Source organism: Momordica charantia (genome assembly GCF_013281855.1).
Source record: "Momordica charantia cultivar OHB3-1 chromosome 6 unlocalized genomic scaffold, Mcharantia_2.0 BLBB01000006.1, whole genome shotgun sequence".
In the NCBI taxonomy this organism is placed as follows: domain Eukaryota; kingdom Viridiplantae; phylum Streptophyta; class Magnoliopsida; order Cucurbitales; family Cucurbitaceae; genus Momordica; species Momordica charantia.
This window is the reverse complement of record NW_028275164.1, coordinates 10,303,742-10,327,450: the sequence shown is the minus strand read 5'-3', so window position 1 is coordinate 10,327,450 and position 23,709 is coordinate 10,303,742. Positions and strand designations below refer to the sequence as shown.

Sequence of the window (23,709 nt, the reverse complement as noted above, 5' to 3'; positions counted from 1 at the left end):
AAGTTACTTAAGCATGCAAACCTACCCTTTTTTAGCCTTTAATCACGGCTTATCAATTTTCCATGACGTTTTTTAAGGCGTGGCCCATTTTTTTGCAAGAAAAGACGGAGCTTTTAAGATTTGTTTATTTTCGTGACTTTTTTAACCATCATAAAAATTTGGAAAAACACGTTTTTGTGACGTTTAAAAAACGTTACAAAAGGGTGGAGAACATTTTTGGCGGGAAACGACACCATTTTCTGATTTTTGGCTTTTTGTGACGGTTATAAAAAGTTGGAAAATTTGTTTTTTGTGATGTTTAAAAATCATCACAAAAGGGTGGATCGAGTTTTTTGGTGGGAAAACACAAAGACTTACGAATTTGTTGTCGTATGTGACATTTTTTTAACATCACGAAATGGTGAGCTTTGTTTTGGTGGAAAACTCTTTCTCTTGGTCAATTTATGACATTTTTTAAACTTCATTAAAAGTAAATATATAATTTTTAAATTTCATTCTATTTAAAAAATGTCGTAAAATGTTGAGTGCATTTTTAGAGTGAAACAACGAGTAGTTACTGATGCATAATTTTTTGTAATTTATGACGATTTTTTAATACCACGAAATTAAGTCATAAAATTTTGGAATTTCATGAAACTCAATAAACATCACGAAAGGTTTCACACGTGTGTTTTCCAATTTCGGGAATCAAGATTCAAGTTGAGCAATCCTTGTTTGAGGACATGGATCTTCGCCCATTTAGTAATTAATTTTAATTATTTTTAGGAATTAAAAAATAAAAAAGAATTATAAATATAAATAAATTAAACTATTTACTGATAATTATTATTTGCTTATGTAAATAATTATTTATAAAAAATATTTCATATTTTATTCATAACTTTGTAAAACAGTTAATAAAATATATAATAATTATTTTAAAGATGGAATTTAGGATGAGATCGTTACATGTTGGGAAATTCATTCCTTGTTCGTGAAGCGGGGATCCGATCTTGCACGAATTTTTGTCATCGTCTCTAATATAGAAACATTAAAATACCAGCCACGTGTCGACATATGATACGACGAACAGTGATGAATCAGCATTAGGATTTAGCTACACCTCGAACTTCCATGAGAGGCCAAGCCAAACTATCAAAGACAGTTGTGACTCATGTTCCATGCGAGTTGACCTAAGTTTCAAACCTAGGTCGCCTGAGTTATCAGCCGAGCCGAGCTTAAACCTCTACTTTTGCAAGAATGTAATTCCAACATCTTCAACGATAACATGTCGTAATTCTCAGGCTATCAGAGAGCAGTTGGAGACTTTTCAAAAGCTCTGCCTATAAATAGAGACCTCTCACCTCATTTTCAGATACATGAAACTATATTCTCTCTCGAGTATAGATCGACCAGATACTAACTTGATTGTTAGAGTGTTTATTCTCTTTTGCAGGTCCTCTACTTGCTAGTACGTTAGCTTGCCTGAAGTGTCAATCAAATTCGAGCCTAGCTTCGCAGACTTCGTCAAGTTCTTAATCAAACACTTTTTAAAGATAAATTTTAGAGAGAGTATATTTGGAGAGATGCAACAAAGAAAATCCAGAGAAAGAAAATTCAGGAAAAAAAAATTAGTGAGAGAAAAATTGAAAACAAAAATAGAAAAATGTTATAGAGAGTAAAGTTGATAGCAAAAACGTGTTAAAGACGGAAAGAAAAATTAGAAAGAGAGAAAATTATACCGTGAAAAATTTTTTGAAATATATTTGCTAGAGAAAATAGATAAATAAAAACAGAAAGAAAACTGAATGTGAAAATAATTAGAAAGTAAAAAATTTGGAGATTATTTATTAGAGGAAAAAATATTAGAAAAAGAAAGAAAAGTTATAAAAGGTGAAATTTGAGAGAGAAAAAAGTTTGGAAAAATATTAAATTTTCAGAGAGAGAAAAAATGAGAGTGATATGTTATAACCAAAAGAAAGAAATAAAAATATATAGAGACTAGAAATATTAATAAATATTCAAAAGATAGAAATGTTAGAGAGATATAAGTTTTTTAGAGAGAGAAATTTAGGTGAAGAAAGAAATTTTAGAGTGAAAAAGAAATTTCTTAGGGAGAAATATGTCAAAGAGCAGGACATTAGTGTAAAAAAATGAGAAAACTTTTTAAAAAATAGAAAACATAAAATTGAATTTTTTTCAAACAAGCTTGCCATTTCAAAAATCAAAAACCAACAAATAAAAAAAATGAAATGGTTATAAAAAGAGGAGTGGACAAATATTTTGGAGAGATGAAAAAGGTTAAATGAGAGGAAAAAAAGTGAGAGCGAGTAAAAAATGATGATTTGTTGTTACATAATTTTGAGTCTGATCAGACAACAAAGAAATCCTTTAGTGATAAAGCGACCCCCTCAAGACGACATTGATATTTTGGAAAAATGTGGGCTTGGACACCAGTTCAACTTCTTCAATTAGACAACCGCAGTTGCGTCCTTTTACTCATTGAAGATTCTATCTACAAAAGAAGGTTGTCATGTTGCTAGGTAAAGTGGTGGAATGCTAAACCCTAGATGACGAGAGTCTAGTGATCGTGTTGTTGGATATACCACTCTCTTAGTTAAGAACTATTTGGTGTTATCATAATGACTCATTATTAGAAAGAAGAATGTTTGGTAACTCACTGCTTAGTCGTTGACTCTTCAATCACTACGAACGTCTATATCAATGCTTTTAGTTCAAAATGATCGATATGTAGAATTAGAACGCTCGATTTCTCTCCTAGATGAAGTGCAAAGCCAAGAGAAACCATCAACCATAATAGAATAACTAAAATTTTAGAAAGGAAAAAGAACGTTCCTCTCAATTTTAGGGAAATTTGAATGAAATAAAGGGACATTTTTTAAAAATTTTAAAATGATATTCATTTTAAAAAGGAATTATCTCATAATTTGACCTTGACTTGAAAATCACCTTTCCTTTTTTTTTACTTCACTGAAAATGATGTATGAAAGTGATTTTAAGATTTTCCTAAATCATTTATGTATCATTGTCGTCATGCATCACTATTTATATATATGATTTTGACAATGACAAAAATATTTTGAGGTAAACACGCCCAAAATATTATAATGGAAATCTCTCTCAACTATTTGGATACTTCATTTACGTCTGTTACAAAAACAATACCGTAAAATCATCGAAAATGTTCATAATCAAGCACATCGTTTCAACTAGATGGACAGCTTGGAGAGAGTGTGTGCTTCATCGAGTACGTTTTTGATCGGTAATCTCTCTACAATTAAAATACCCAAAAATGGCAAAAAGATCAACGTTCAATAAGGTTAACCTGCTTTGACATATTTGTAATGGTAATGATCTCACTCATACCCCTTTGTTTTATTCACGCTTAATATTAAAACTAATGAAATTAATGTATTGTAGGGTAAGCTTGGAAATGTGAAGGCATAAAAGAGAGGAGAAAAAACAAAACAATTGTCCAAAATTCCTCACTTTAATATACTAACATTTCTCATCCATGTCTTTGAGAACTTTGGAGGACACTTGAATTAATTAGTTCACTAAAACATCAAATTAAGTTTAGACAGTTATGTGATCCGTGCATTTGTAGTCCAACGATTAGGATATATAATTACCTTACAACTTTTGATTGTTAATCTTATGCTCTGGATGTGGCCTCGTGGAGTAGGTTGGAAAATCGAACCACGTTTAAAACGTTTTTGGATCGTCTCTCTTAACTATATTGTCTTTTAACAATTGCATGGCTTAATAGTTTTAATTTCTAAAACCCAACAAATTGAAACTTTACAAATAGAATAATATTTTAGTAAGCTAATTAGATCATTAACTATACCATACACCACTTTATTTGCCTCTTTGTTGGTGCAAGATATGCACCATCGATGCAACACCACCTTACTTCTTCCACGAGCCATGCAATTTCAAAACCATATAGGGTCTGAATGAGAGTCTAATTCCAAATGAACAGGGTGATGATTTCCTCCACAAATCGCATTCAATCTCTTGCAGACGATCATCATTTCCAGATAAATGATATCTATTTTCTCTCTTATAGATTTGCAGTCTGGCCGCTATGATTAGCTCGCCATTCTCATTCTAACGGTCCAACCGAGTCATCCCATGCCTGGTTACTCCAAGTTGCATTAGTGTTTAATTTGTATGGATTAGAGTTTGGAGGTTCCAATTTCACCAGTTTTTTCTCCTCGTCCATGTAATTGTACTTTTCCTCTCAGTGTATATTCTCATTTTTGTTACATTAATTTACTTTTTTAAAAAATCATCAACAATCCGTTAACAATTATCACAACGTGTTTTTGTTAAATTATAGCAACTTTAACAACAATGCGTTTGTAGTCCAACGGTTAGGATAATTGCCTTCCAAGCAATAGACCCGGGTTCGACTCCCGGCAAACGCAAAATTTTGTTCCTCTTCCTTTTTTTTTTAAAAATTTATTTATATATACACATGTAAACAAAATCCTCGACCTTATTTTATATGAATTGATAGCGAAGATGCATGCTTATTGGATCAATCAATCTAGATTGGTCAGTTTAAAGTTTGAGTCAATTTAATTTTGAGTTTGGTTTTGAGACGAGATTACATGAAACCAAACCAATGCCCAAATATAAGAAAAATTGAATTTAAATCGAGTCAATTAGGAATATAACAAAACCAAACTACTCAATTTGGACGATAAATTCTAAATGCTTACCAATTCACACTTGTCTTTTGTTAACCACCATTAAAATTTTGACATTAAAAAAAAAGGGAGAAACGTAGAAAAAAGATTTTTTTCTATTTTCCAAAAAACTAAAAAATTCTCAAATTTTTATTACCTCAGCATAAATATAGGTATTGATATCTAAGTACTAAGTTAGTACTGTCAATTGGAAATGATTCTACTTCCACTCGGTTAGTCCATTCAACTCGTCTTTCGCTTGCTCCTACTCTCGACATTCAACCGGAGAAACTGAAATAATGTTCTAAACAACTTTGAAATTACACAAAAAGTATGATGTATACATAAACTTCATTATTTACAAGTATTTGTACAAATATAAACTTCTTTCCCCACAGTATGTTGGTGACTTCCATTTTTTTCTTTTCCTACGTTCTCTTCTCCCCAATTTGAATGTTTCAAATTCTCTCTTCAAATTCCAAAAAATATAGACAATGAACCTCAACGTTCCAATCAGTTCATTCATTTACCTTTCGACCGAGCACCATAGGCTTTACTGCAGCCAACACGACGGAGACTTTACACGCAAGAAATCCCAGCATTCCTATAACAACTTCTTTTGGTGCCAACATCACAGTTGAATCTCCCAAGTTGAACTTAGCTGTAAGAATAGCCAATCCAACTGCCACTGCCAAGGCTGATAGAGGGCCTCTATATCGTCGATCTTCACTCCCGGTTGTTTTGGAACTTGGCATCGGAGCGGGTAACTCGTCCACAGATCTTTGCAAAAGCAACAGATATAAGAAGCCGAGAATTCCACCGGCTAAGAATGCAAAACCCGCATTTTCACCAGCTGAGAAGGATGCAACAGATGTGCCAGCAAGAATCAACAAGGCATCATAAGTAAGCAAAGAGAACTTCAGATCTGCATACTCTTTCATGCTTTCCTCATTGGATATACTGTCAATTGTAGCTAAATTTTGAAGGCTGGAGCTTTCGTTCAAGAACGATAAGGGCTCAACTCCAGATAGTTTGGATACGAGACAAGGCCTAAGTTCCACCATTGATTTGTCACTGCCCTCCCCGAGCAATATATCCGCTGCTGGAAATTCGAACTTGAGACCCGCGTACGGGAATCCTTCATCATCTGCTTTTTCAATCAAAGGTTGAAACCGAGATATAATGTACAAGCTTAGGCTTCCTACTCTCCACTGGCCTGGCTAAGATGAGGGGAAAAAAAAGTTTTGTTAAACTGCTTGCCAGAATTGATTGTATAAAAGCAACATAAAAGTCAACAATCATTTTTACCTCTAAAAGAGACCACAAGCTTCTTGAAAATCAAATGCATATCTAAAAACTGAACTACCAAGCACTATTTCAAAGATATCTCATTTACTTATATTATTTAACCGTTTCCTGGCAGTAGGCACATGGAAGTGAAGAAAGTTCAACCTTTTCAGATATCATATCAAATGGCAGAAACTAACCCGATTCAACGCTGAGCCAGACCGCTTCTAATCTACCCAATTTAGGTCCCTTGAAGACAAATTCATCAAAAGAACCCCTCTGGAACCTGAGAATTTCAGGACCATCCAAAGTATCCTTTTCTTTAGAATGATCAGAATCTGTCATCATACTTGCAGGTACTCTCTGTAATACAGAATTTCCCCTTTCATCTATCAAGCACAGGAGAATTCCAGCATTCATGTCACTTAGATTTGATCCATAGACCTTGCTAGTACTTATATCAACCTTGAACAGGGACTGAGATTCATCTCCCTTCAAAGATGATAGGATTTTCAATATTGAAGTTTTCGTGCAGACCTCCGCGTCCGAGGCTTGTATAAGATGTGAAGGTTTTGCATAATCCTGAAAATCTGCAACCAGGTTACATGAACTTGCAAGAATTATTATAGAAAAGAAAAAGAAAAAAGTGACTTAACAAACTCCAATAGTAAACACACAGAAATGAATTATTCGAACAGAAAAGTAGTTGATGGGTCGGTCAACATTCCAAACCAATATACATCCAAAATACAGTTCATCCATGTTCACATATGATCAAGCTAAACTAGCACTAAAACACGTCATCAGATGATCATTCATTTCAAAGAGGATCCTGTTTCTTTGGAATTCTTGTGTCATTTCCATTGTTTGCTCCCACAGAAACCACGAAAACGATCAAATAAATTATCAAATTCTTTGAAGGGTGAAAAATACCTTGGAAACTAGAGCGCTTAGCCCGAACTCGAAATCGAGAAACCGGGTAGCGAGAAAAAATCGAGGTTGAATGAACAGAGTTCAGAGGTTTTCTTCCAGAAGGGAAGTTTTTGTGAGTAGCAAAAATTAGATGCCTCGGAGAAATCGAATCCATATCCACTACACCGGCACACGAAATAATCATAGGAGCGACACAATCCATCTTAAGAAACCCTAAAGATCGAAAAACAAGTGGCGTCCACCATCAGCAGTCTTAGGGCTTGAACTGAAAATCATTTCTGTCAAACTTTACAATTCCAACAACACCATGATATGACAATTAATCGGAAAATCCTGAGGGGAAACGGAAAAAGATACAGAACTCACCTCGATGAAATTACAATAGATAAACCGCCATCGACGGCGAGAAAACGGGGAGAGAGAGAGAGAGAGAGTTATCACGTATAAATACTATTTCGAAATTTTTTAGTTTCGTATTTACAAAACGTTCTCTCTTTATCTTTCTATTTTCAAAATGTTGATTTAATTTTTTTCTTTTTTCATTTTAGCTTACATTAGCTATTAGACAATTGAATGATATAAAATTTACCCTTTGTTGTGAAACAATTCTATTTAAGATGGTATTCATCACTCAATTATTTACTAATATATCTTTTGTATCTCATTCCAATATTAATTAATTTTTAAAATCCAAAATTGATTACTTGTATGTTACATTTTAAATCCCATTAATTTTTAAAATCCAAAATTGATTACTTGGATGTTACATTTTAAATCCCTTAAATTTTGCTTAATTAGACCTTCCAAAAGTAACCTCTGTTGTTCTGTTTCCGTCTATTCTTTCGTCTCCGGTTGCTGTTCCTTCATTTTCGGTCGTCGCCTCCGTTCTTCTTCATTGCCGGAATAGTTCGTCTAACTTCTCTTTCATCTTCGGTCGCCTGTCCATTGTTTCCGTCCGTTTATCCCGATATTTCTTTTTTGTCGTCGGCCGCCCGTCGGCCATTCGAGCCTTTCGTTTATCCCGACCATTGTCTAGTCGTCGACTGGAAGGTTTGTAACTTATTTGCTTTGTTTGTTAATTGTATAGGGATATAGTCGTATATACTTTATAGCCAGATATAGGTTATATCTCCATATAAGTGTATGTTATAATGGCTATAGTTTATATCACCAAGTGTATGTTGCTTGAGTTTGTAGCCGGATATAGTTTATATTTTCATACAAATAAAAAGGTAGCCGGATATAGTTTATATCTCCACATATATATATAGTCTATGTTATAATGGCTATATTATTGAAATTTGGCCAAAAATTGTAATGAAATGAAAAAATATTTTGTAATAAATTTCATTATTTAGTAGAATATATTAAAGAGTAAATTGGGGAATTATGAGAATGATTGATTTAGACCTCGCAATAATTTAATGTTTACAAAATCAAATTTGAAATATTAATGTTTTGCATTTAAATAAAATATTAATTATAATAAATATAACTTTCATAAATAAGGGCAAATTTGGTATTTGGAAAAAGTTTTAAATCTAGAAATCTAAAACCGTAAAATTTGTAAACATTGTACCTTTGTGAAAATCTCCAAAATAACTCATCCAAGACATTATCTCTATATATTTTCGAAGATGTTTATTTTGATTCTTGCACGTTTAAAAGTGATATTTAGTCTTAAAGTGAACATAATTTAGTGGTAATTGACGTATATTTTTAATTAAGAGGTTGTGAGTTCGAACTCCTACTCTCTTATGTTGTACTAAAAAATAGAAATATCCATACTATCAACATTTAACCCATATTTCCATTTATGTTTCTATGAAATTGAGATCTCGACATTGACATTTTTTTTTAAACATAACGAAAAGAAAAATTAAGAAGAATGAGGAAGTAACAACTCAGAAAGCCACGTAGGGCAAGACCGAATCCAAATAGAAGAAAACCCCTCCTCACGCTTTCTTTGCTATGCCATGCGCCACTTCGTTTGCTCTCCTCGGGATATGACTGAAGCCTTTCAATTGACAACGAATCTACCTCCCTCCAAATGTCTTCAATGATCACGTTTCTTTCGGTGAGATCTACACCATCTTTGTTGATGATATTAATAACTTCAAGACAATCCGATTCCACTACAATTTGAACTCCTGTATCCTCGATAAAGGTTCGTTTAAGAGCTTTGAGACCTTCTAAGATTGCTAGAGCTTCTAGGTCTTTAATTGTTCATTTCCTCTGTAGGTACTAACAACCAGTCGAGTCAAAATATTTCATTCCATTCTCGAACCACCCAATCGATTCCACCTGCATGCAATGAATCCACCCAAGTAGCATCGTAGTTAATCTTCCACCGGTGTTGCGTCGGGGTGGTCCAGCCGATGTTCACTGGAATTCCCCCTTCCTCGATGACCAGGTTGCTCTCGTGACTCTTCTCTAGCTCATTTATTTTGCAATCAATGAGATTCATCAGCTTCTTGGAGCAAGCTAGGCTGCTCATTTTTTGCACTGTGAAAAATCTTATTTATGTACATCCAAATACTCCAAAGAAGAATGAGTCCTTTCTATCTTTTGAATTCGTCCAAGCCTCTCCATGTCCAATCGAAAAAGTCCATTTCCCTTCGCTCTTCCATGTCAGAATGAAAAGAACGAGTATTAAAATATAATCTAGATAGATTGCCCAGGTCGCGAACAAATCTGCATATTTCCACAAGAGATGGGAAGCTATCTCTTTTTCTCTCGAAAAATAGGGCACCATTTTTTGGTTAGGATTCCTTTAATACCAAATCTGCCTTTGGTATGATATCTGGAATAATCTTCAAGTAACAGAGCTTGACCTTGGGAGGAAGCTCAACTTTCCAAAACCTCTTCCACCAACCGCTACAAGAATCAACATCGGAGGACGAGGCTGAATCTGGATCATTGATTTGGACGTTCACATTTAAAACATTGAAATGTAACCATAAATACGTATTAAATGGTTTTCATTTTATATAAATTTTGTCTTCAAATATTGTAAATAAGGAAAAATAAACGTTTTATGAAAGTACATAAATTAAAATAAACGAATGTGGAAGGTAAATGGACTAAAAAGAATGAAAGTCATCGCTTTGGTCACTTCATTTTCATTTTTATCTCATTTTTTAATCATAATTTTAGCATTACAATTCACTTACTAAATTTCTTAAAATATAACCATATATTTGAATTAAATGGTTTCCACTATATAAAATTTATACATTAAAACTTTGTAAGTTACGGACTAAATTGGTCCCTTATAAAGTATAGTTATCAAAACAAACATCAAAAGTAGAACAATTAAAATGAACCAAAATAAAAAATATATGAAAACTACCTCTTAGACTTTAGAGCTTTTAATTTTTCTCTCAAATTAATATAAAGTTGTGAGCCACATTGTAGCCTCTCAAATAATTTCTTCCTATCTAAATAGAGGCAATGCTTTTCGTTTAGAATTGAGAGGAGGCTTCAACTCTGTTTGAGCCCGAAATCGATGAGCTCAGATATAATTTAGATCGGTACGTTCATGACGAACTACCGCCAACGGTCCCACACCTTCCCTGAGCACTCTTGAGACCTGCAAAACAAAGTTAGCACTCCGACGAGCAAGTTAGTTTTAGTCCGAGCTAACTTGCCGAGTCTACTTAGGATTACGTACCTTGCATTTAAGGTAAGGGTTTCTATTTATAGAAACTGGGCCCGACAGGGATTCTGACACACCGTAAAATCACGGCGTGTTATCGGGTTCGGAAGAGACATTGTTACGGACTTTGCCTCAGGTCGGCTCGACACTGTAGGTCCTACCCTTACTGCCGACCCGAGTGTCTAGAAGTCAATTTCTACATTTCGTTCACGTGTTCACCCAACTCACTTTTCTGATAGTGACACGTGGCAGGCCAGGATTTGCCTCCAACATTGGCCCCCACTTCGGCGGCGCGGAGGTCGGCTCGGCGAAGTCCTCCGAACTAACTGGAGTCGGGTCGAATCCACGCATGCATGTGTGACGTCATGGATGTCGTCAGCCCTAGCTTCTGCTTCGGGAACCCAAACGTCGTCATGGGGACAGCCTGGCGTGGGCGGATCTTGTCCGTTGATTCCTCCTTGATCGAACGGCCCTCGTGCCTCCGGGCTGTCCTATAAAAGGCGAAAGTCTTTCACTTTTCACTTTTGAGTTTTCGTGTACCTCGGTCGTTCCCAAGTCAGGTATTCTCTCCCTCTTTCTTTAGATAGTTCTTTTAAGTCTTTCCAGTCAGGTCTGACGATGAGAAGCTCGTCTAGGGATTCGTCGTCTGGGTCGTATAGTTCCTCTAAATCAGACGACGCTTTAGGAGATCCGACCTTAGCTTCTACCTCAAGGAACCCTTACGTCGAGGATAGCTCGGCAAACCCTAATATAGCCTCAACCTCGGGAAACTCTGACCTCGGTCCTGTAGTTGAACTTCCTCCTTCATCTTGCTCGGTAGGTAGGTTGGCCGAGCTCCGCAAAACATACTCGATCCCTAACTCCATAGAGCTTAGGGTGCCTAACATCGGGGAACACCTCGACGACCCTCCTCCGGGCTTCGTCAGTTTCTACCCCCAGATGTTCCATAGGGGGGTCAGACTTCCACTCCATCCTTTTATACAAAGGTTTCTTAGCGCAGTCAACCTCGCGACCCACACCGTCAAAGCCTCCAACGAGGGAGAGGGTCGGTACTACCTCTCAGCTCGGCGAAACGTAGGTCAGTTGATTAGGAACCCCTCCTCCAACAAGAACTGGAAGGAGTGTTGGTTCCTCATTTCTGGCGAGTGGCTTCTGAGGGACAGAGAGGGTGAGCCGACCTGCCAAGTCCCAGTAGAGTTCGGAGACGTAGGTGAGTGTCTTAGGCGCGAGCTAGAGGGTGTTTTTTTGTCTTCTTAATTTGAGCAACCTCGTTGCTGACGTCGGCTTGTTTTGCAGCTCTTCCATCCCCCGTTCCAAGGATCAACAACAAGTCTTGGGAGATCATCAAACGAGCCCAAGGTCGGAGACTAAAGTACGCGCTGTGGGGTGAAGCACTTGTCTCAAACTCCCACCTCTTCTCCAGCGGCCTCAGTCCTCACGATCAACCAAACGAGCTCAAGAAGCTCCCCAAACCTCGGCAACGCAGCTCGCAGAAACGTAAAGCTCCTGAAGGTAACTACTCCTTGACTCCTTAGCTCGATTGGTTGCAACCTCTTGTTTAACCTCGTCCCTTTTGCAGAAATGGCCTCCAAGTTCCTCACGCTTAGTAGCACGAAGCGGCAGCAGGCCTCGGTCCCGTCTGCTCCGCCAGCGCCTCCTCAAGCTCGTCATCGCACGAGCAGTGCCGACGTCCCGGCCCCCGGGATGGCGAACTTGGCCAAACTTCAGGCCCTTCAGGCTCAGCCTCTGCAGACCATCGTTGGTGGTGAGGAGTCGACTACTCCACTGCAGCGAAGGAAAAGGGTGAGGGAGACACTCCCCTCCGAGGAGGTCAACTCCAAATCCCCACCTCCCCCCATCATGGTCGACTCGGAGGATGGGTCTCAGCTGGGTCGGCGGCAGTGCGACGAGCTTCCTCTGCCATTCAAGCTCGCCTTCTCTCGCCTCAGTATCCATGAGGCGGCAACGAAGGTGAGGTTCTCCAGCTCTCGCCGTGTGGAGCGAGCTGTTCAGGCGCCTGAGGACCCTGCGGAGGCGGTGAGAAAGACCATAGCTTTGGCTGCAGAGGTAAGCTCGTGCCCATTCTTCCTTTCTTCTTTTTATTTACCTCTTTTGATCTAACCCCCGACCTTTGCAGCTACACTACCATGCCTGCCTCTCGGCGTCGATGATGAGCCTGGAGCTCGGAGGGCGAGACTTGAAGGAGGAGGAGACGAATGCCTCCTACGAGCGACGGATCGCCGAGCTCGAGGCCGAGGTTGTCCGGGCCCGAGCTGAGAAGGAAGCGGAGGCCGACAGGTCTCAAGCCCTAATCGCCCATGCTCGCACCGATCTGAAGAACGCCCGAGGTCGAGCTTAGACTACGGAGAAGGGTTGGAACGAGGCTCGGCAGAATTTGGCGAGCTGGGCCTACTTGGAGAAGAAAATCAAAGAATTCCCTGAGTTTGACGGCCTAGCTCGAGACATGGCGGACAAAAGCTTCTACTATACTGTCAACAGGCTCGACACCGCTTGCTCGGAGGACGCCATCGCCGTTGTCGAGCAAGAATACGAGGCCATTTTGGTGGAGCAGCCTGCCGAGGCCGGTAAAGAGGCTGAGGCTACTGGTGCCGAGGCGGGGTCCAGCAAGCCTGCCGACCCTCCTCAGGAGTAGAGCGACTAGGCCTTCCGTTGCTTCTTGCTTTCTCTCTTCTTCCTTTTTTTTAACGAAATTTGTACTGAGCCGAGGCATACATACCTCGGCTCTTCATTAAACCTTATTCTAATGAAGTGACGTTGTTTGGTTTAGATTCAAGTAATTCTCTCCGAGGTCCCCATACTTAGAGAAATTCAATTAAACTTTAATTATACCTCGGCTCTTCATCAACTTCGTCCAAAGTTGAGCTGTTCTCTCCGAGGTCCCCATACTTAGAGAAATTTAATTAAACTTCAGTTTTAGTTTTGGTCTCGTTGTTTGAGTTTCTCAAGCCTTCATAATTTCTGACCGACACAACGGCTTACGAGCCGAACAATTCAGCTCGGCGGTGTGTATTTGGGATAACCAGGTTCCTACGGGCTGACGAATACAACTTATCGTAGGTCGTTTAGCATAGGTCATACCACGTAGTCTTCCTCGACCCCCATTGGACGTAGCTCGATAGTAGTAACAATTCTAACGAATAATACAACTTATCCCCATAGCTTGAACGTTCTGACCTTTACCCTGGCGTTGTAGTACCGAGCCATACGGTTCTGATATTCTGCTAGTCGAAGCTGGGAGTGAGATCTTTTCTCCTCGAGGAGGTCAAAGTTCACGAGTAGAGCTTCGCTGTTGGTCTGCTCGTCGAAGTTCTCAACTCGGGGCGTTGGTATGCCAACTTTCGCAGGGATAACATCCTCCGACCCGAAGGCTAGGCCGTATGGCGTCTCACTAGTAGATTGGCGGGGTGTAGTTCGGTAAGACCACAATACCTCTGGTAGCTCTTCTGCCCACCGACCTTTCAGAGATTCCAGCCTCGTCTTCAGACCACACTTCATGATCTTGTTGATGGCTTCAACTTGCCCGTTAGACTGCGGATGGACAGGCGACGAGCTGAGGTGTCGTACGCCGAGCTGTTGGCAGAATTGATTAAACCGGACACCGTCAAACTGCCTTCCATTGTCGGTAATGATCGCGTTCGGTATACCAAACCGACATATTATGCTCTTCCATACAAAGCTGACGACTTTCGCCTTGGTAATAGACGTCAGAGGTTCCGCTTCCACCCATTTGGTGAAGTAATCTACAGTTACTATGACGAACTTCAACTGTCCCTTCCCCATCGGTAGTGGGCCGATCAGATCTATCCCCCACGGAGCGAAAGGCCAAGGGCTTGAGATCGGCTTCAACATCTCCGGGGGTTGCCTCAAAATGCTCGCGAAGCGTTGACATTTGTCGCATGTCTTGGCGAACTCCTTGGTGTCGCGCTCAATCGTCGGCCAGTAGTAGCCCTGGCGGACGACCTTCGCGGCCATGGACCGAGCTCTTCCATGGTTTCCGCAAACCCTTTCATGAATCTCGCGCATGACATATCTCGCCTCTTCTGGGTCGAGGCACCTCAGTAATGGTAGGGAATATCCCCTTTTGAAGAGTTTGCCTTCTTGCATCAAGTAGTGAGCAGCTTGGCGTCGGAGCTTTCTGGCCTGGCCCGGATCGGCAGGGACTGAGCTATTGACCAGGAAGTCCTTAATTGGGTCCATCCATGGCAGCCGAGCTGGCGTGATCTCCATTATCTCAGGCTGGTCCATGGATGACTCAACAAGTATTTCAACTGGAACCGTTCTTGGTAGATCGGTCTTGTATGTCGAGGCCAGGCGAGCCAGTGCGTCGGCGTTGGAGTTTTCGGACCTCGGCACCTGTCGAATCACATAGTCCTCAAACTGGGCGAGGAGCCCTCGGGCTTTGGCCAGATACCTCTCCATACGAGCTTCCTTTACTTGGTACTCCTCGGTAACCTGATTGACAATCAGCTGGGAGTCGCTGAGAATCAGAAGTCGCTTAACGCCCATCCCTTTGGCGACCTTCAGTCCATTTATCAATGCCTCGTACTCGGCTTCGTTGTTGGAAGCTCGGAAACTAAACCGGAGTGCGTACTCAAACTGAAGACTGCCGGGGCCGAGGAGCAGCATGCCCGCCCCACAACCTTTCTCATTGGACGAACCATCCACATAGGTTGTCCACTGGTCACGGACATCGCCCCCTGGCCTGGGTGGGGTCAGCTCGGCAACAAAGTCTGCGGCTGCCTGACCTTTCAACGCTGTTCTCGGCTCGAAGGCGATGTCGTGCTCACTGAGCTCTAGTGCCCATTTCATCAAGCGACCTGACGTTTCGGGCTTGTAGAAAATCTGCCTCAAGGGGAAGTTTGTCGGAACGATTATTTTGTGCGCCTGGAAGTATGGTCGTAAGCGTCGCACTGAGGTTATCAAGGCTAGGGCCAGTTTCTCAACACAGGGGTAACGAGCCTCGGCCTCGGTCAACGATTTGCTTGTGTAGTAAACAGGGCTCTGCCGTCCTTCTGCCTCCCTAATAAGTACTGAGCTCACTGCATTTTCTGACACCACTAAGTACAGGTAGAGCACATCATCAGGCAGCGGCTTTGACAATAAGAGAGCCGAGCTGAGGTACTGCTTCAACTGCAGAAGTGCGGCTTCACAATCGTCGGTCCATTCGAACCGACCCTTTTTCCTTAGTGTTTGGAAGAAAGGGTGGCACTTGTCAGTGGAGCGAGATACGAAGCGATTCAAGACTGCCAATCGACCGTTTAACCTCTGTAGTTACTTAATATTCCTCGGTGCCTCCCTCTCGAGGATTGCTTTTATCTTGTCTGGATTTGCCTCAATTCCGCGTTCGTGAACCATGAACCCGAGGAACTTTCCTGACGAGACCCCAAAGGCGCACTTGCTCGAGTTGAGCTTCATCTAAAACTTTCGAAGCACGCTGAAGGCCTCTGCTAAGTCGACTAAATGGGAGCTCGTCTGCTTACTTTTTACCAACATGTCGTCTACATACACCTCCATGTTGCGTCCGATCTGCTTGGCGAACATCATGTTGACCATCCGCTGGTAGGTCGTCCCGGCATTCTTCAGACCGAAAGGCATGACATTGTAGCAATACAGCCCTTGGTCGGTAACAAATGCGGTATGCTCTTGATCGGGCACATGCATCCGAATCTGATTGTACCCAGAGTACGCATCCATGAATGAGAGTAGCTCGTACCCTGCCGTTGCGTCGACGAGCTGGTCTATCCGAGGTAGGGGAAAACTGTCTTTCGGACACGCCTTATTGAGGCTCGTGAAGTCAATACAGACGCGCCACTTGCCGTTGGACTTTTTAACTAAAACTACATTAGACAACCACGCGGGGTAATGAACTTCTCTTATGAATTCAGCTCGTAGCAACTGCTCGACTTCTCTACAAATTACATTACTTCGCTCGGCGTCGACAGGCCGACGTTTTTGCCTCACAGGCCTATAACTAGGATCTACATTAAGCCTATGCACCATTATACTTGGGTCTATGCCCGGCATGTCATCATGGGACCATGCGAATACATTAGCATTTGCTTTAAGAAAACCGACGAGCTCCTCTTTCACCTCGACCCCCAGTCTGCTGCCGATGCTGACCTGCTTTTCTGGCCCCAGCAGGGGGACAAGTCATAGTTCTTCAGCTGGGGTACCATGGCTCGGCTCTGGTTCGTCGGCACACGGCCGTGCCGCGCCCGTGATCGCTGCACAAGTGATTGTTCCCTTCATCGCGGCCGCGTAGCATTCTCTGGACATTTTATGCTCACCCCGGACTGTCGCAATTCCGGCCGAGGTGGGATACTTCAAGACTTGGTGGTAAGTAGATGGAACTGCCCTGAGATCATGAATCAAGGGCCGACCAATTATGGCGTTGTACGCTGAGCTCCGATCTATCACGACAAATTCTGCAACTTTAGTTACTTGTTGATCCCCCTCGCCAATGGTAACACGGAGCGAGACACATCCTTCCGCGCTAACTGACTCCCCTGCAAAACCGACCAAAGGCGTCGGGCTGAGCTTCAAGTGCTTCTTCTCCCACCCTAGGGCCGTGTAGGTCGAGAACGATAGGATGTTGGCCGACGCTCCACCGTCGATAAGAACTCTTCTCACCTTCACGTGATCTATGAGTGGGGCGATTACTAAGGCGTCATTATGGGGCATGTGCACTCCTTCGCCGTCTTGGTCGTCGAATAAGATCGGCATCACAGACTCCTTGGGGTACGAGGTACAGACCTCGTGTGCTGCTTCCCGAGCCAGAGCTTTTCTCTTCTGCCCCGACTGTCCCCCACTTGGGCCCCCATGGATGGTATTTATGACGGCGAGACGATCTTCCTTCCGTCTCGGTGAGGGCGATTTCTCTCGCTTGTCCTCCTGAGCCGACCCCTCTGGCTCCGCCCTTTCACGCCTGCCGACGTATTTTTTCAGATAACCCCTCCGGATCAGATCCTCGACCTGCTCGTTCAACTGGAAACAGCGTGAAGTGTCGTGGCCATGGTCCTTGTGGAATCGGCAGTAGAGCCGCTTGTCTCGTTTACCTGGAGGTCGGCGGAGCTTTTCCGGGGCTGCGAAAAGCGCCTCCAGGTCGGTGTCTTCGGCCGACGCTTAGATCTCCGCAATTGAGGCATTCAACGGAGTGAACTTGTCGAACATCGGCCCTCGACGGTCTGAAGGGGCTTTCTCGTCTCGACGACCTCTACTCTTACTGTCGTCGGCCCGCCAAGACGAGCTCCAACCATCGCTGCGCTGCTTCTTGGGAGGAGGGGACTTTTGGTCCCGATCTTTACTACGGTTGCTTCGCCGAGCTCCATTGGCTTTCCACAACTCCAAGTCGTCGATGTACTGGCGAGCTCTAGCGAGCATCTCGTTCAGGGAGGCCGGCGGTCGGCTTCCGAACTCTATCGTCAAGTTCCTGTCGTTCAAACCCGTGGTGAAGTACATCATGGCGATGTCGTCGGTATAACTTACCACTTTGACATGCTCGTCCATGAACCGAGCGATGTACTCCGTCAGGGACTCATTGTCCCGTTGCTTCACTGTTCCGAGGTGAGAGGGCGACAACTTCAACAACTGCCGAGCTGAGAATTGGTTGATGAACAACCTTCTCAACTGTTGATAACTATCGATGGATCGGGGCTTCAACTGTCGGTACCACAATCTCGCTGAGCCTTCCAAGGCTATTTGAAATGCTCGGCACTTCATAGCGTCGCTTGCGGCCAGGAAATCCATCTTCCCCTCGAACACCTATACGTAAGAGATCGGATCTCCAGACCCGTCGTAAGAACTCATGACCGCAGCCTTAAACCTCGGTGGGATAGGTGCGTCCACAATCGCTTGGGATAAAGGCGGCTCCTCTTGTTCGGTCACGCGATGCGGATCTACAGGCCTGCACTGTCGCTTGAGATCTTCTATCTCCCTCTGAAACTGATCCCGGAGGAGGTCCACTTCAGACCGGAACGAATGGTCAGCGTGGGAGGACCTCTCTTGAACGTCGACCTATGGGCTTTCCTCCTCATCGTCAACCAGATACTCCCGATCTCCGGGTGCCACTACTCGTCGCCTCGGCGTCTCGGCACCTCGGCCCTGATGGGCGTTGGAGCTATCGAAAGATGCCAAGGGAGTCCGAATTGGTCGGATCCTCGGGCGCCGACCTTCGACCCGATGGTCCTGTTGAGGGTGGTTATGAACCTGCGCTTCAAGGGCACTGTCTGTCCTCGCCCGTTGTGGCTTTCGCGAGGGTGCTCCAGCTCGAGCCTCCCTGCGAGGTCGGAACTGATACTCCGTTCTTTGGGTAGGATGCATCGGTCCCTTTCCTCGAATGGGATCCCTGGAGACGGAAGGGCTAGACACCTCGCTGCCTCTTTCGACCGCCTCGAGCCTTGCCTTGACTTCCCTGAGCTCGGCGATCACGTCGGCTACCATGACGGGGTCCACGCCCGCATCGGCACTTGCCCCGGAGCGTGCCCCTGTGCTTCCCCAACCGCGGAGGCGAGGTGCGCGGGGCGGCAACCCATTTCTCTGAGGTTGCAGTGACAGGAACTGATCTGAGGCGAGGTGGAAGTCCCGGATTGCTACTGGATCGGATGTGGTCGGCCGGCCTCATTCTCCTTGACCACCCCCGCCTGGGGTCGTTGTTTGACAACGGCAGTTCCGGCCACCTGAGAGTATGTGAGTCGAGGATGGGCTCGGGAAGTGACAGCATCCCTCATCGGAGAGTGGATAGGCGAAAGTTGAAATCGTGACTGCTGGGAGCGGGTTTGAGCCATTGGCTAAGATTGCAAAAGGTGAGGCTGACTTCTAGATGTGTCGTCTTCCCCACAGACGGCGCCAGATGTTTGAGCCCGAAATCGATGAGCTCGAATATAATTTAGATCGGTACGTTCAAAACGAACTACCGCCAACGGTCCCACACCTTCCCTGAGCACTCTTGAGACCTGCAAAACAAAATTAGCACTCCGACGAGCAAGTTAGTTTTAGTCCGAGCTAACTTGCCGAGTCTACTTAGGATTGCGTACCTTGCATTTAAGGCAAGAGTTTTTATTTATAGAAACTGGGCCCGACAGGGATTCTGACACACCCTAAAATCACGGCGTGTTGTCGGGTTCGGAAGAGACATTGTTACGGACTTTGCCTCAGGTCGGCTCGGCACTGTAGGTCCTACCCTTACTGCCGACCCGAGTGTCTAGAAGTCAATTTCTACATTTCGTTCACGTGTTCACCCAACTCACTTTTCTGATCGTGACACGTGGCAGGCCAGGATTCGCCTCCAACAAACTCTATAAATGTCTCAATAAATACAGATGTTCCACAAATATTTCTTTCAATTGTGAAATTTAATAGTTTAAAATGACTCATAATATTATAATTTTCATTATTTCTAATGATATGGTCTTTTAAATTGTTTTCTATTACTACATGGGTTATATAATTGTCTAAAATCACTCACAAATTTATGTTACGCACAATCTAAATTAATAATATTTTAAAGGTATCTTTAGAAAAATTAATTTTGTTTAAAAAGTGTGTTTTTTATTAGTCATTATTCCAAATACACAATAAATTGCATTTTCCTTATTAACTGTATTGATCACTAAAAACTAAGTTTGTATTTGAATTACCTCTTAAATTTGTCTCTTTTAATAAAATATAAAAAAGTCTCCTCTTAAAACGTACTTGGAGATTATTAAAAGTAATTTTGTTTTTAACTATATTGGTATCATAGTTTTAGATGAAACACTTTAACTAATTTTCACTTATTTATTTTTAACTTCAAAAAAGCATATCAAATTTGTACTATGTCCACCGACATCTACATTTTCAATGTCAATTTTTGCAACAGAAACCTTCGAGGCAGAGTGAGGTTCATCTCAATGGCAGGCTCGAGAAGGGAACGAAGAAAAAGAATTGGCATTTTTGGAACTCTCAAGATTTTCTTATTATTTTTTAAAAAACAAACTTCAAATTAATTTAACTAAAAAAATCTTAAAACAAATTAAGAAATCTATTATTAAAAAACTTTAATTAAATTTAACTATAAAAAATGTAACAAATTCTTAATGAAAGGGGTTATAAAAAATTGATTTAAAAAAACAAAATTTAAATTAAATTTAACTATAAAAAATATAACAAAATCTTGAATGAATTGATTATAAAAAAAAATAAATTAAAAAACTTTAAATTAAATTTAACTAACAAAATCTTAAAACAAAATCAAATGAATATTATTAAACATTTAAAATTTAAACTAAATAGAAAATTTGAAATATTATTTCATTATTTATATCATGAAGCAACTAAATTTTAATTTATTAATTCAAAACATTTTCACTTGTTTATTAATTCAAAAAAGTTAGATCAATCTCTATAATTTTCATGATTTTTTTGAAATATGTGTTAACATCTATCTCCGTAAAATCGTAAAATTGAGATCTCGATATTTACACGTTTTGTAGTAACTACCTCAATAAATTCTCAAAATATGAATAATTATAAGCCAACGTTGAACATAGGCTCAAAATTTATATTACTAACAAATAATTCTATTAAACAATTATTAAAAGAGGAAGGAACGAAGGAGAAAAAAAAACTCAGCAATCTGAAATAATTCCTTTAATAAATTGAATTGCATTGAGCCATTGAGTCGTTGGCTAACTAAAATATCTACAGTTTTTGAGTTCTGTCTCACAGCAATACTAAACAATACATATAACTCCATGATAATCAAAATTTCAAGATCCTTCAATGGCTTCCGGGCGAGGATTGAACTCCAAAATCTTCTTCTTCTTACAAATACTCATCAAACCGAACCACAGAATCCCCGCCGCCGTCATGCCGGCGCCTATCAAGAACACAGTCCTGTGAGTAAAAACCATCAGCGCCACCAGAAACGCCGACGGAACCAAACACATCACAATCAGCCCCGGCAGCTTCATCGGAACCTTGAACGGCCTTTCCATGGCGGCCCACCGCCATCTCAGCCAAATAAACGCCGAAAACTCCAGCAACATCCCCATGCTATACACCAAATTCGCCGACGCAACGATGTCCGTGAAGTCCAAGTACGAAATCGCAACCGAGATCGCCGTACAGATCACGATCCCGATCCAGGGAGTGTTGAACCACTTTGCCCTAGACGCGAAGAATTTGGGCAAAATCCCAATCTCCGCCATTCCCAGAATCTGGTACGCGCTGCTGCTCAACTGGGCCTCGAAAAGCCCAATCGCCGACAGCACGGCCCCGATTTCCAGGAGGATTTTCAGCCATTTCCCGGCGATTATCTCGGCCGCCTGCGCGTGGAATCCCGATCCCCAAGCGGATTGTTCTACGGAAACCGCGCCGGTCACCGCCAGAAGCGGGATTAAATAAGACAGGCAAGTGAAAATCACCGACACAAACAGAGCAATCGGGTAATTCTTTGTGGGCTTTTCCACTTCGCCGGCGAGAGTGCTGACATTATCCCAGAAATTAAGGTTCCAAAACAGAGTGTTGAGGAACAGATTCCAATCCTTTTGGACGCCATTGTCGCCCAAGCTGAGCCACCGGTGGGGCTGGATTTTGGGGATGGCGATTAGAGTCGTTAAGACGAAGGGCAAGAGCGATAGAAAGGCTAGAACGACGGCGAAGTAACCGACGATTGTGAGTCCGATGTAGTTGAGGACGGCGAGGATTACGGAGGAGGCGAGGAGGGCGACGCGGCGGCGCCAGCCGGATTGCAATGCCGGGAATATTTTCTGGATGTAATTGATGCAGAGGACGGGGAAGGCGGCGATGTTGATTACACCGCTGAGGAGTTTCCAGGTTCCCATGAGGGATCCCCAGAATGGGCCGAACGCCCTCTCGGCCCATACCACGAACCCGCCGTTGCCGGGGAAGGCGGTGGATAGCTCCGCCGTGATCAGCGCCTCCGGGACGCTCCAGATGAATGGGAAGACAAGGAAGCCGAGGATGGCGAGGAGCGGCCCGGCGGCCTGAACGACGGGCTCTTCGCCGAATGGACCGCCGGCGACCTCGAAGTAGATGAGGAAGATGAGGGGGATTAGAGTGAGCTTGTTTCGGGTGGCGATGGCGGCGGCGGGTGCGGCGGCGATCGGAAGGACGGGGGGAGTTGGAGAAGAATCGGCGGTGGGTTGTGATTTGGGAGGGGAAGTTGGAGGATTATCCATTGATTGAATCTGAGAGAGAACTACTTTTGAAAAAGTGGAATCAGTGGGGGAATTAAGTAGAAGATTATGAATCTGTTTCCTCATCGGAATAGGATTAGGAGTCCGTTTATCTAGGAACGAATCGAAATAAAAATATAATCAAATGTTTTTGGTAACATCGTTTTTAAAACGTATTTTACTTCTTTTAACCCAGGTTCCGTTCAAAAGGTTGATCTCGATAGAAATATCGGATTTCAATTTTACAATATATTTTCGGAGAAAATCACGAAAGTGGAAAGAAATTTGTAACATGGATGAAAATATCGTAATAAAATAATCAAAATTAATGAAAATTATTTGATTTAGTATATTAAAATTCAATGTTGTTTTGAATTATCCCGTTAATCTCTATCATTTTGGCTACTTTTCTATTTGACTCGTGATTTTAAAAATTTCAAAAATATGATCTTAGGCTAAATTTTAATTTAGTTTCTGTAATTTAATTATATATCATAGATTTATATATATAATTATAGTTGTTGAGCAGTTTGGTTCTCCTCTTTTAGCCATTTTCTTTGTTATTTAAAAAAATCATTTCTGGATAAAACAAATAACTAAATAAAAGTATTTAATATTTAAAATCCCCCAATACTCTTGTCGCTCAAATCAATTCTTGCAAAATTACGCTATCTCCCAGCTCTCCTCGTCTCCGCTCAATAAGGGATTTATGGAGGAGTGAAACCGGTTGCCGGTGAAACTAGATTGCTGAGACATATCATCCGCCATCACTTAGTGGAAAAGCTTTGATCGTAGGTATTGTTAATTATAATGTGAGAATTCTCGTCTCACCCACGACGCCGATTGTTTTTACCAAAAGTCTCTTATAAAGAATCACAAGTTTCCAAAAACACTTGAAGATGAAAACTTACAAAAAAGGAAGTTAGCACTCCGAAAT

At 42.0% G+C, this 23,709-nt stretch overlaps 2 protein-coding genes, 1 non-coding gene and 1 pseudogene across 4 annotated transcripts; 1 reads left to right on the top strand and 3 right to left on the bottom strand.

Annotated features, from left to right (window-relative positions):
* Positions 1–4,361: 4,361 nt before the first annotated feature.
* On the top strand, positions 4,362–4,433 carry TRNAG-UCC (transfer RNA glycine (anticodon UCC)). The gene has a single exon. It is a non-coding gene; the product is annotated as a tRNA-Gly (tRNA).
* Positions 4,434–4,994: 561 nt separating this feature from the next.
* On the bottom strand, positions 4,995–7,403 carry LOC111020800 (Lipase/lipooxygenase, PLAT/LH2 family protein). Of its 2 annotated transcripts, none has more exons than XM_022297579.2 (4): positions 7,284–7,403; positions 6,918–7,182; positions 6,185–6,574; positions 4,995–5,913 (listed from the first exon to the last, which is right to left on the bottom strand). In XM_022297579.2, the coding sequence occupies exons 2-4, from the start codon at positions 7,117–7,119 to the stop codon at positions 5,216–5,218; spliced, it is 1,290 nt and encodes a 429-aa protein (XP_022153271.1). In that variant the 5' UTR covers positions 7,120–7,182; positions 7,284–7,403; the 3' UTR covers positions 4,995–5,215. The 2 variants fall into 2 exon arrangements, with proteins under 2 accessions (XP_022153271.1, XP_022153274.1); XM_022297582.2 differs by having other exon boundaries at positions 6,918–7,130; positions 7,284–7,386.
* Positions 7,404–16,746: 9,343 nt separating this feature from the next.
* On the bottom strand, positions 16,747–18,342 carry LOC148210670 (uncharacterized). The gene is made up of 2 exons (XM_088124806.1): positions 17,820–18,342; positions 16,747–17,717 (listed from the first exon to the last, which is right to left on the bottom strand). Exons 1-2 carry the CDS (start codon positions 18,340–18,342, stop codon positions 16,747–16,749), a joined length of 1,494 nt encoding a protein of 497 aa, XP_087980932.1.
* Positions 18,343–21,209: 2,867 nt separating this feature from the next.
* On the bottom strand, positions 21,210–23,094 carry LOC111020784 (putative polyamine transporter At3g13620 pseudogene; annotated as a pseudogene).
* Positions 23,095–23,709: the final 615 nt, after the last annotated feature.

Bases quoted from the DNA above. Each gene is read 5' to 3' on its own strand.
- LOC111020800 (XM_022297579.2), bottom strand. From the start codon at position 7,119: ATGGATTGTGTCGCTCCTATGATTATTTCGTGTGCCGGTGTAGTGGAT. The intron at 6,575-6,917 runs GTATTTTTCACC...ACCTGGTTGCAG, and splicing joins TAAGCGCTCTAGTTTCCAAG to ATTTTCAGGATTATGCAAAA. The intron at 5,914-6,184 runs GTTAGTTTCTGC...CATCTTAGCCAG, and splicing joins CTGGCTCAGCGTTGAATCGG to GCCAGTGGAGAGTAGGAAGC.
- LOC148210670 (XM_088124806.1), bottom strand. From the start codon at position 18,342: ATGGATTTCCTGGCCGCAAGCGACGCTATGAAGTGCCGAGCATTTCAA. The intron at 17,718-17,819 runs GTAAGAGTAGAG...CGGAGATCTAAG, and splicing joins GTCTTGGCGGGCCGACGACA to CGTCGGCCGAAGACACCGAC.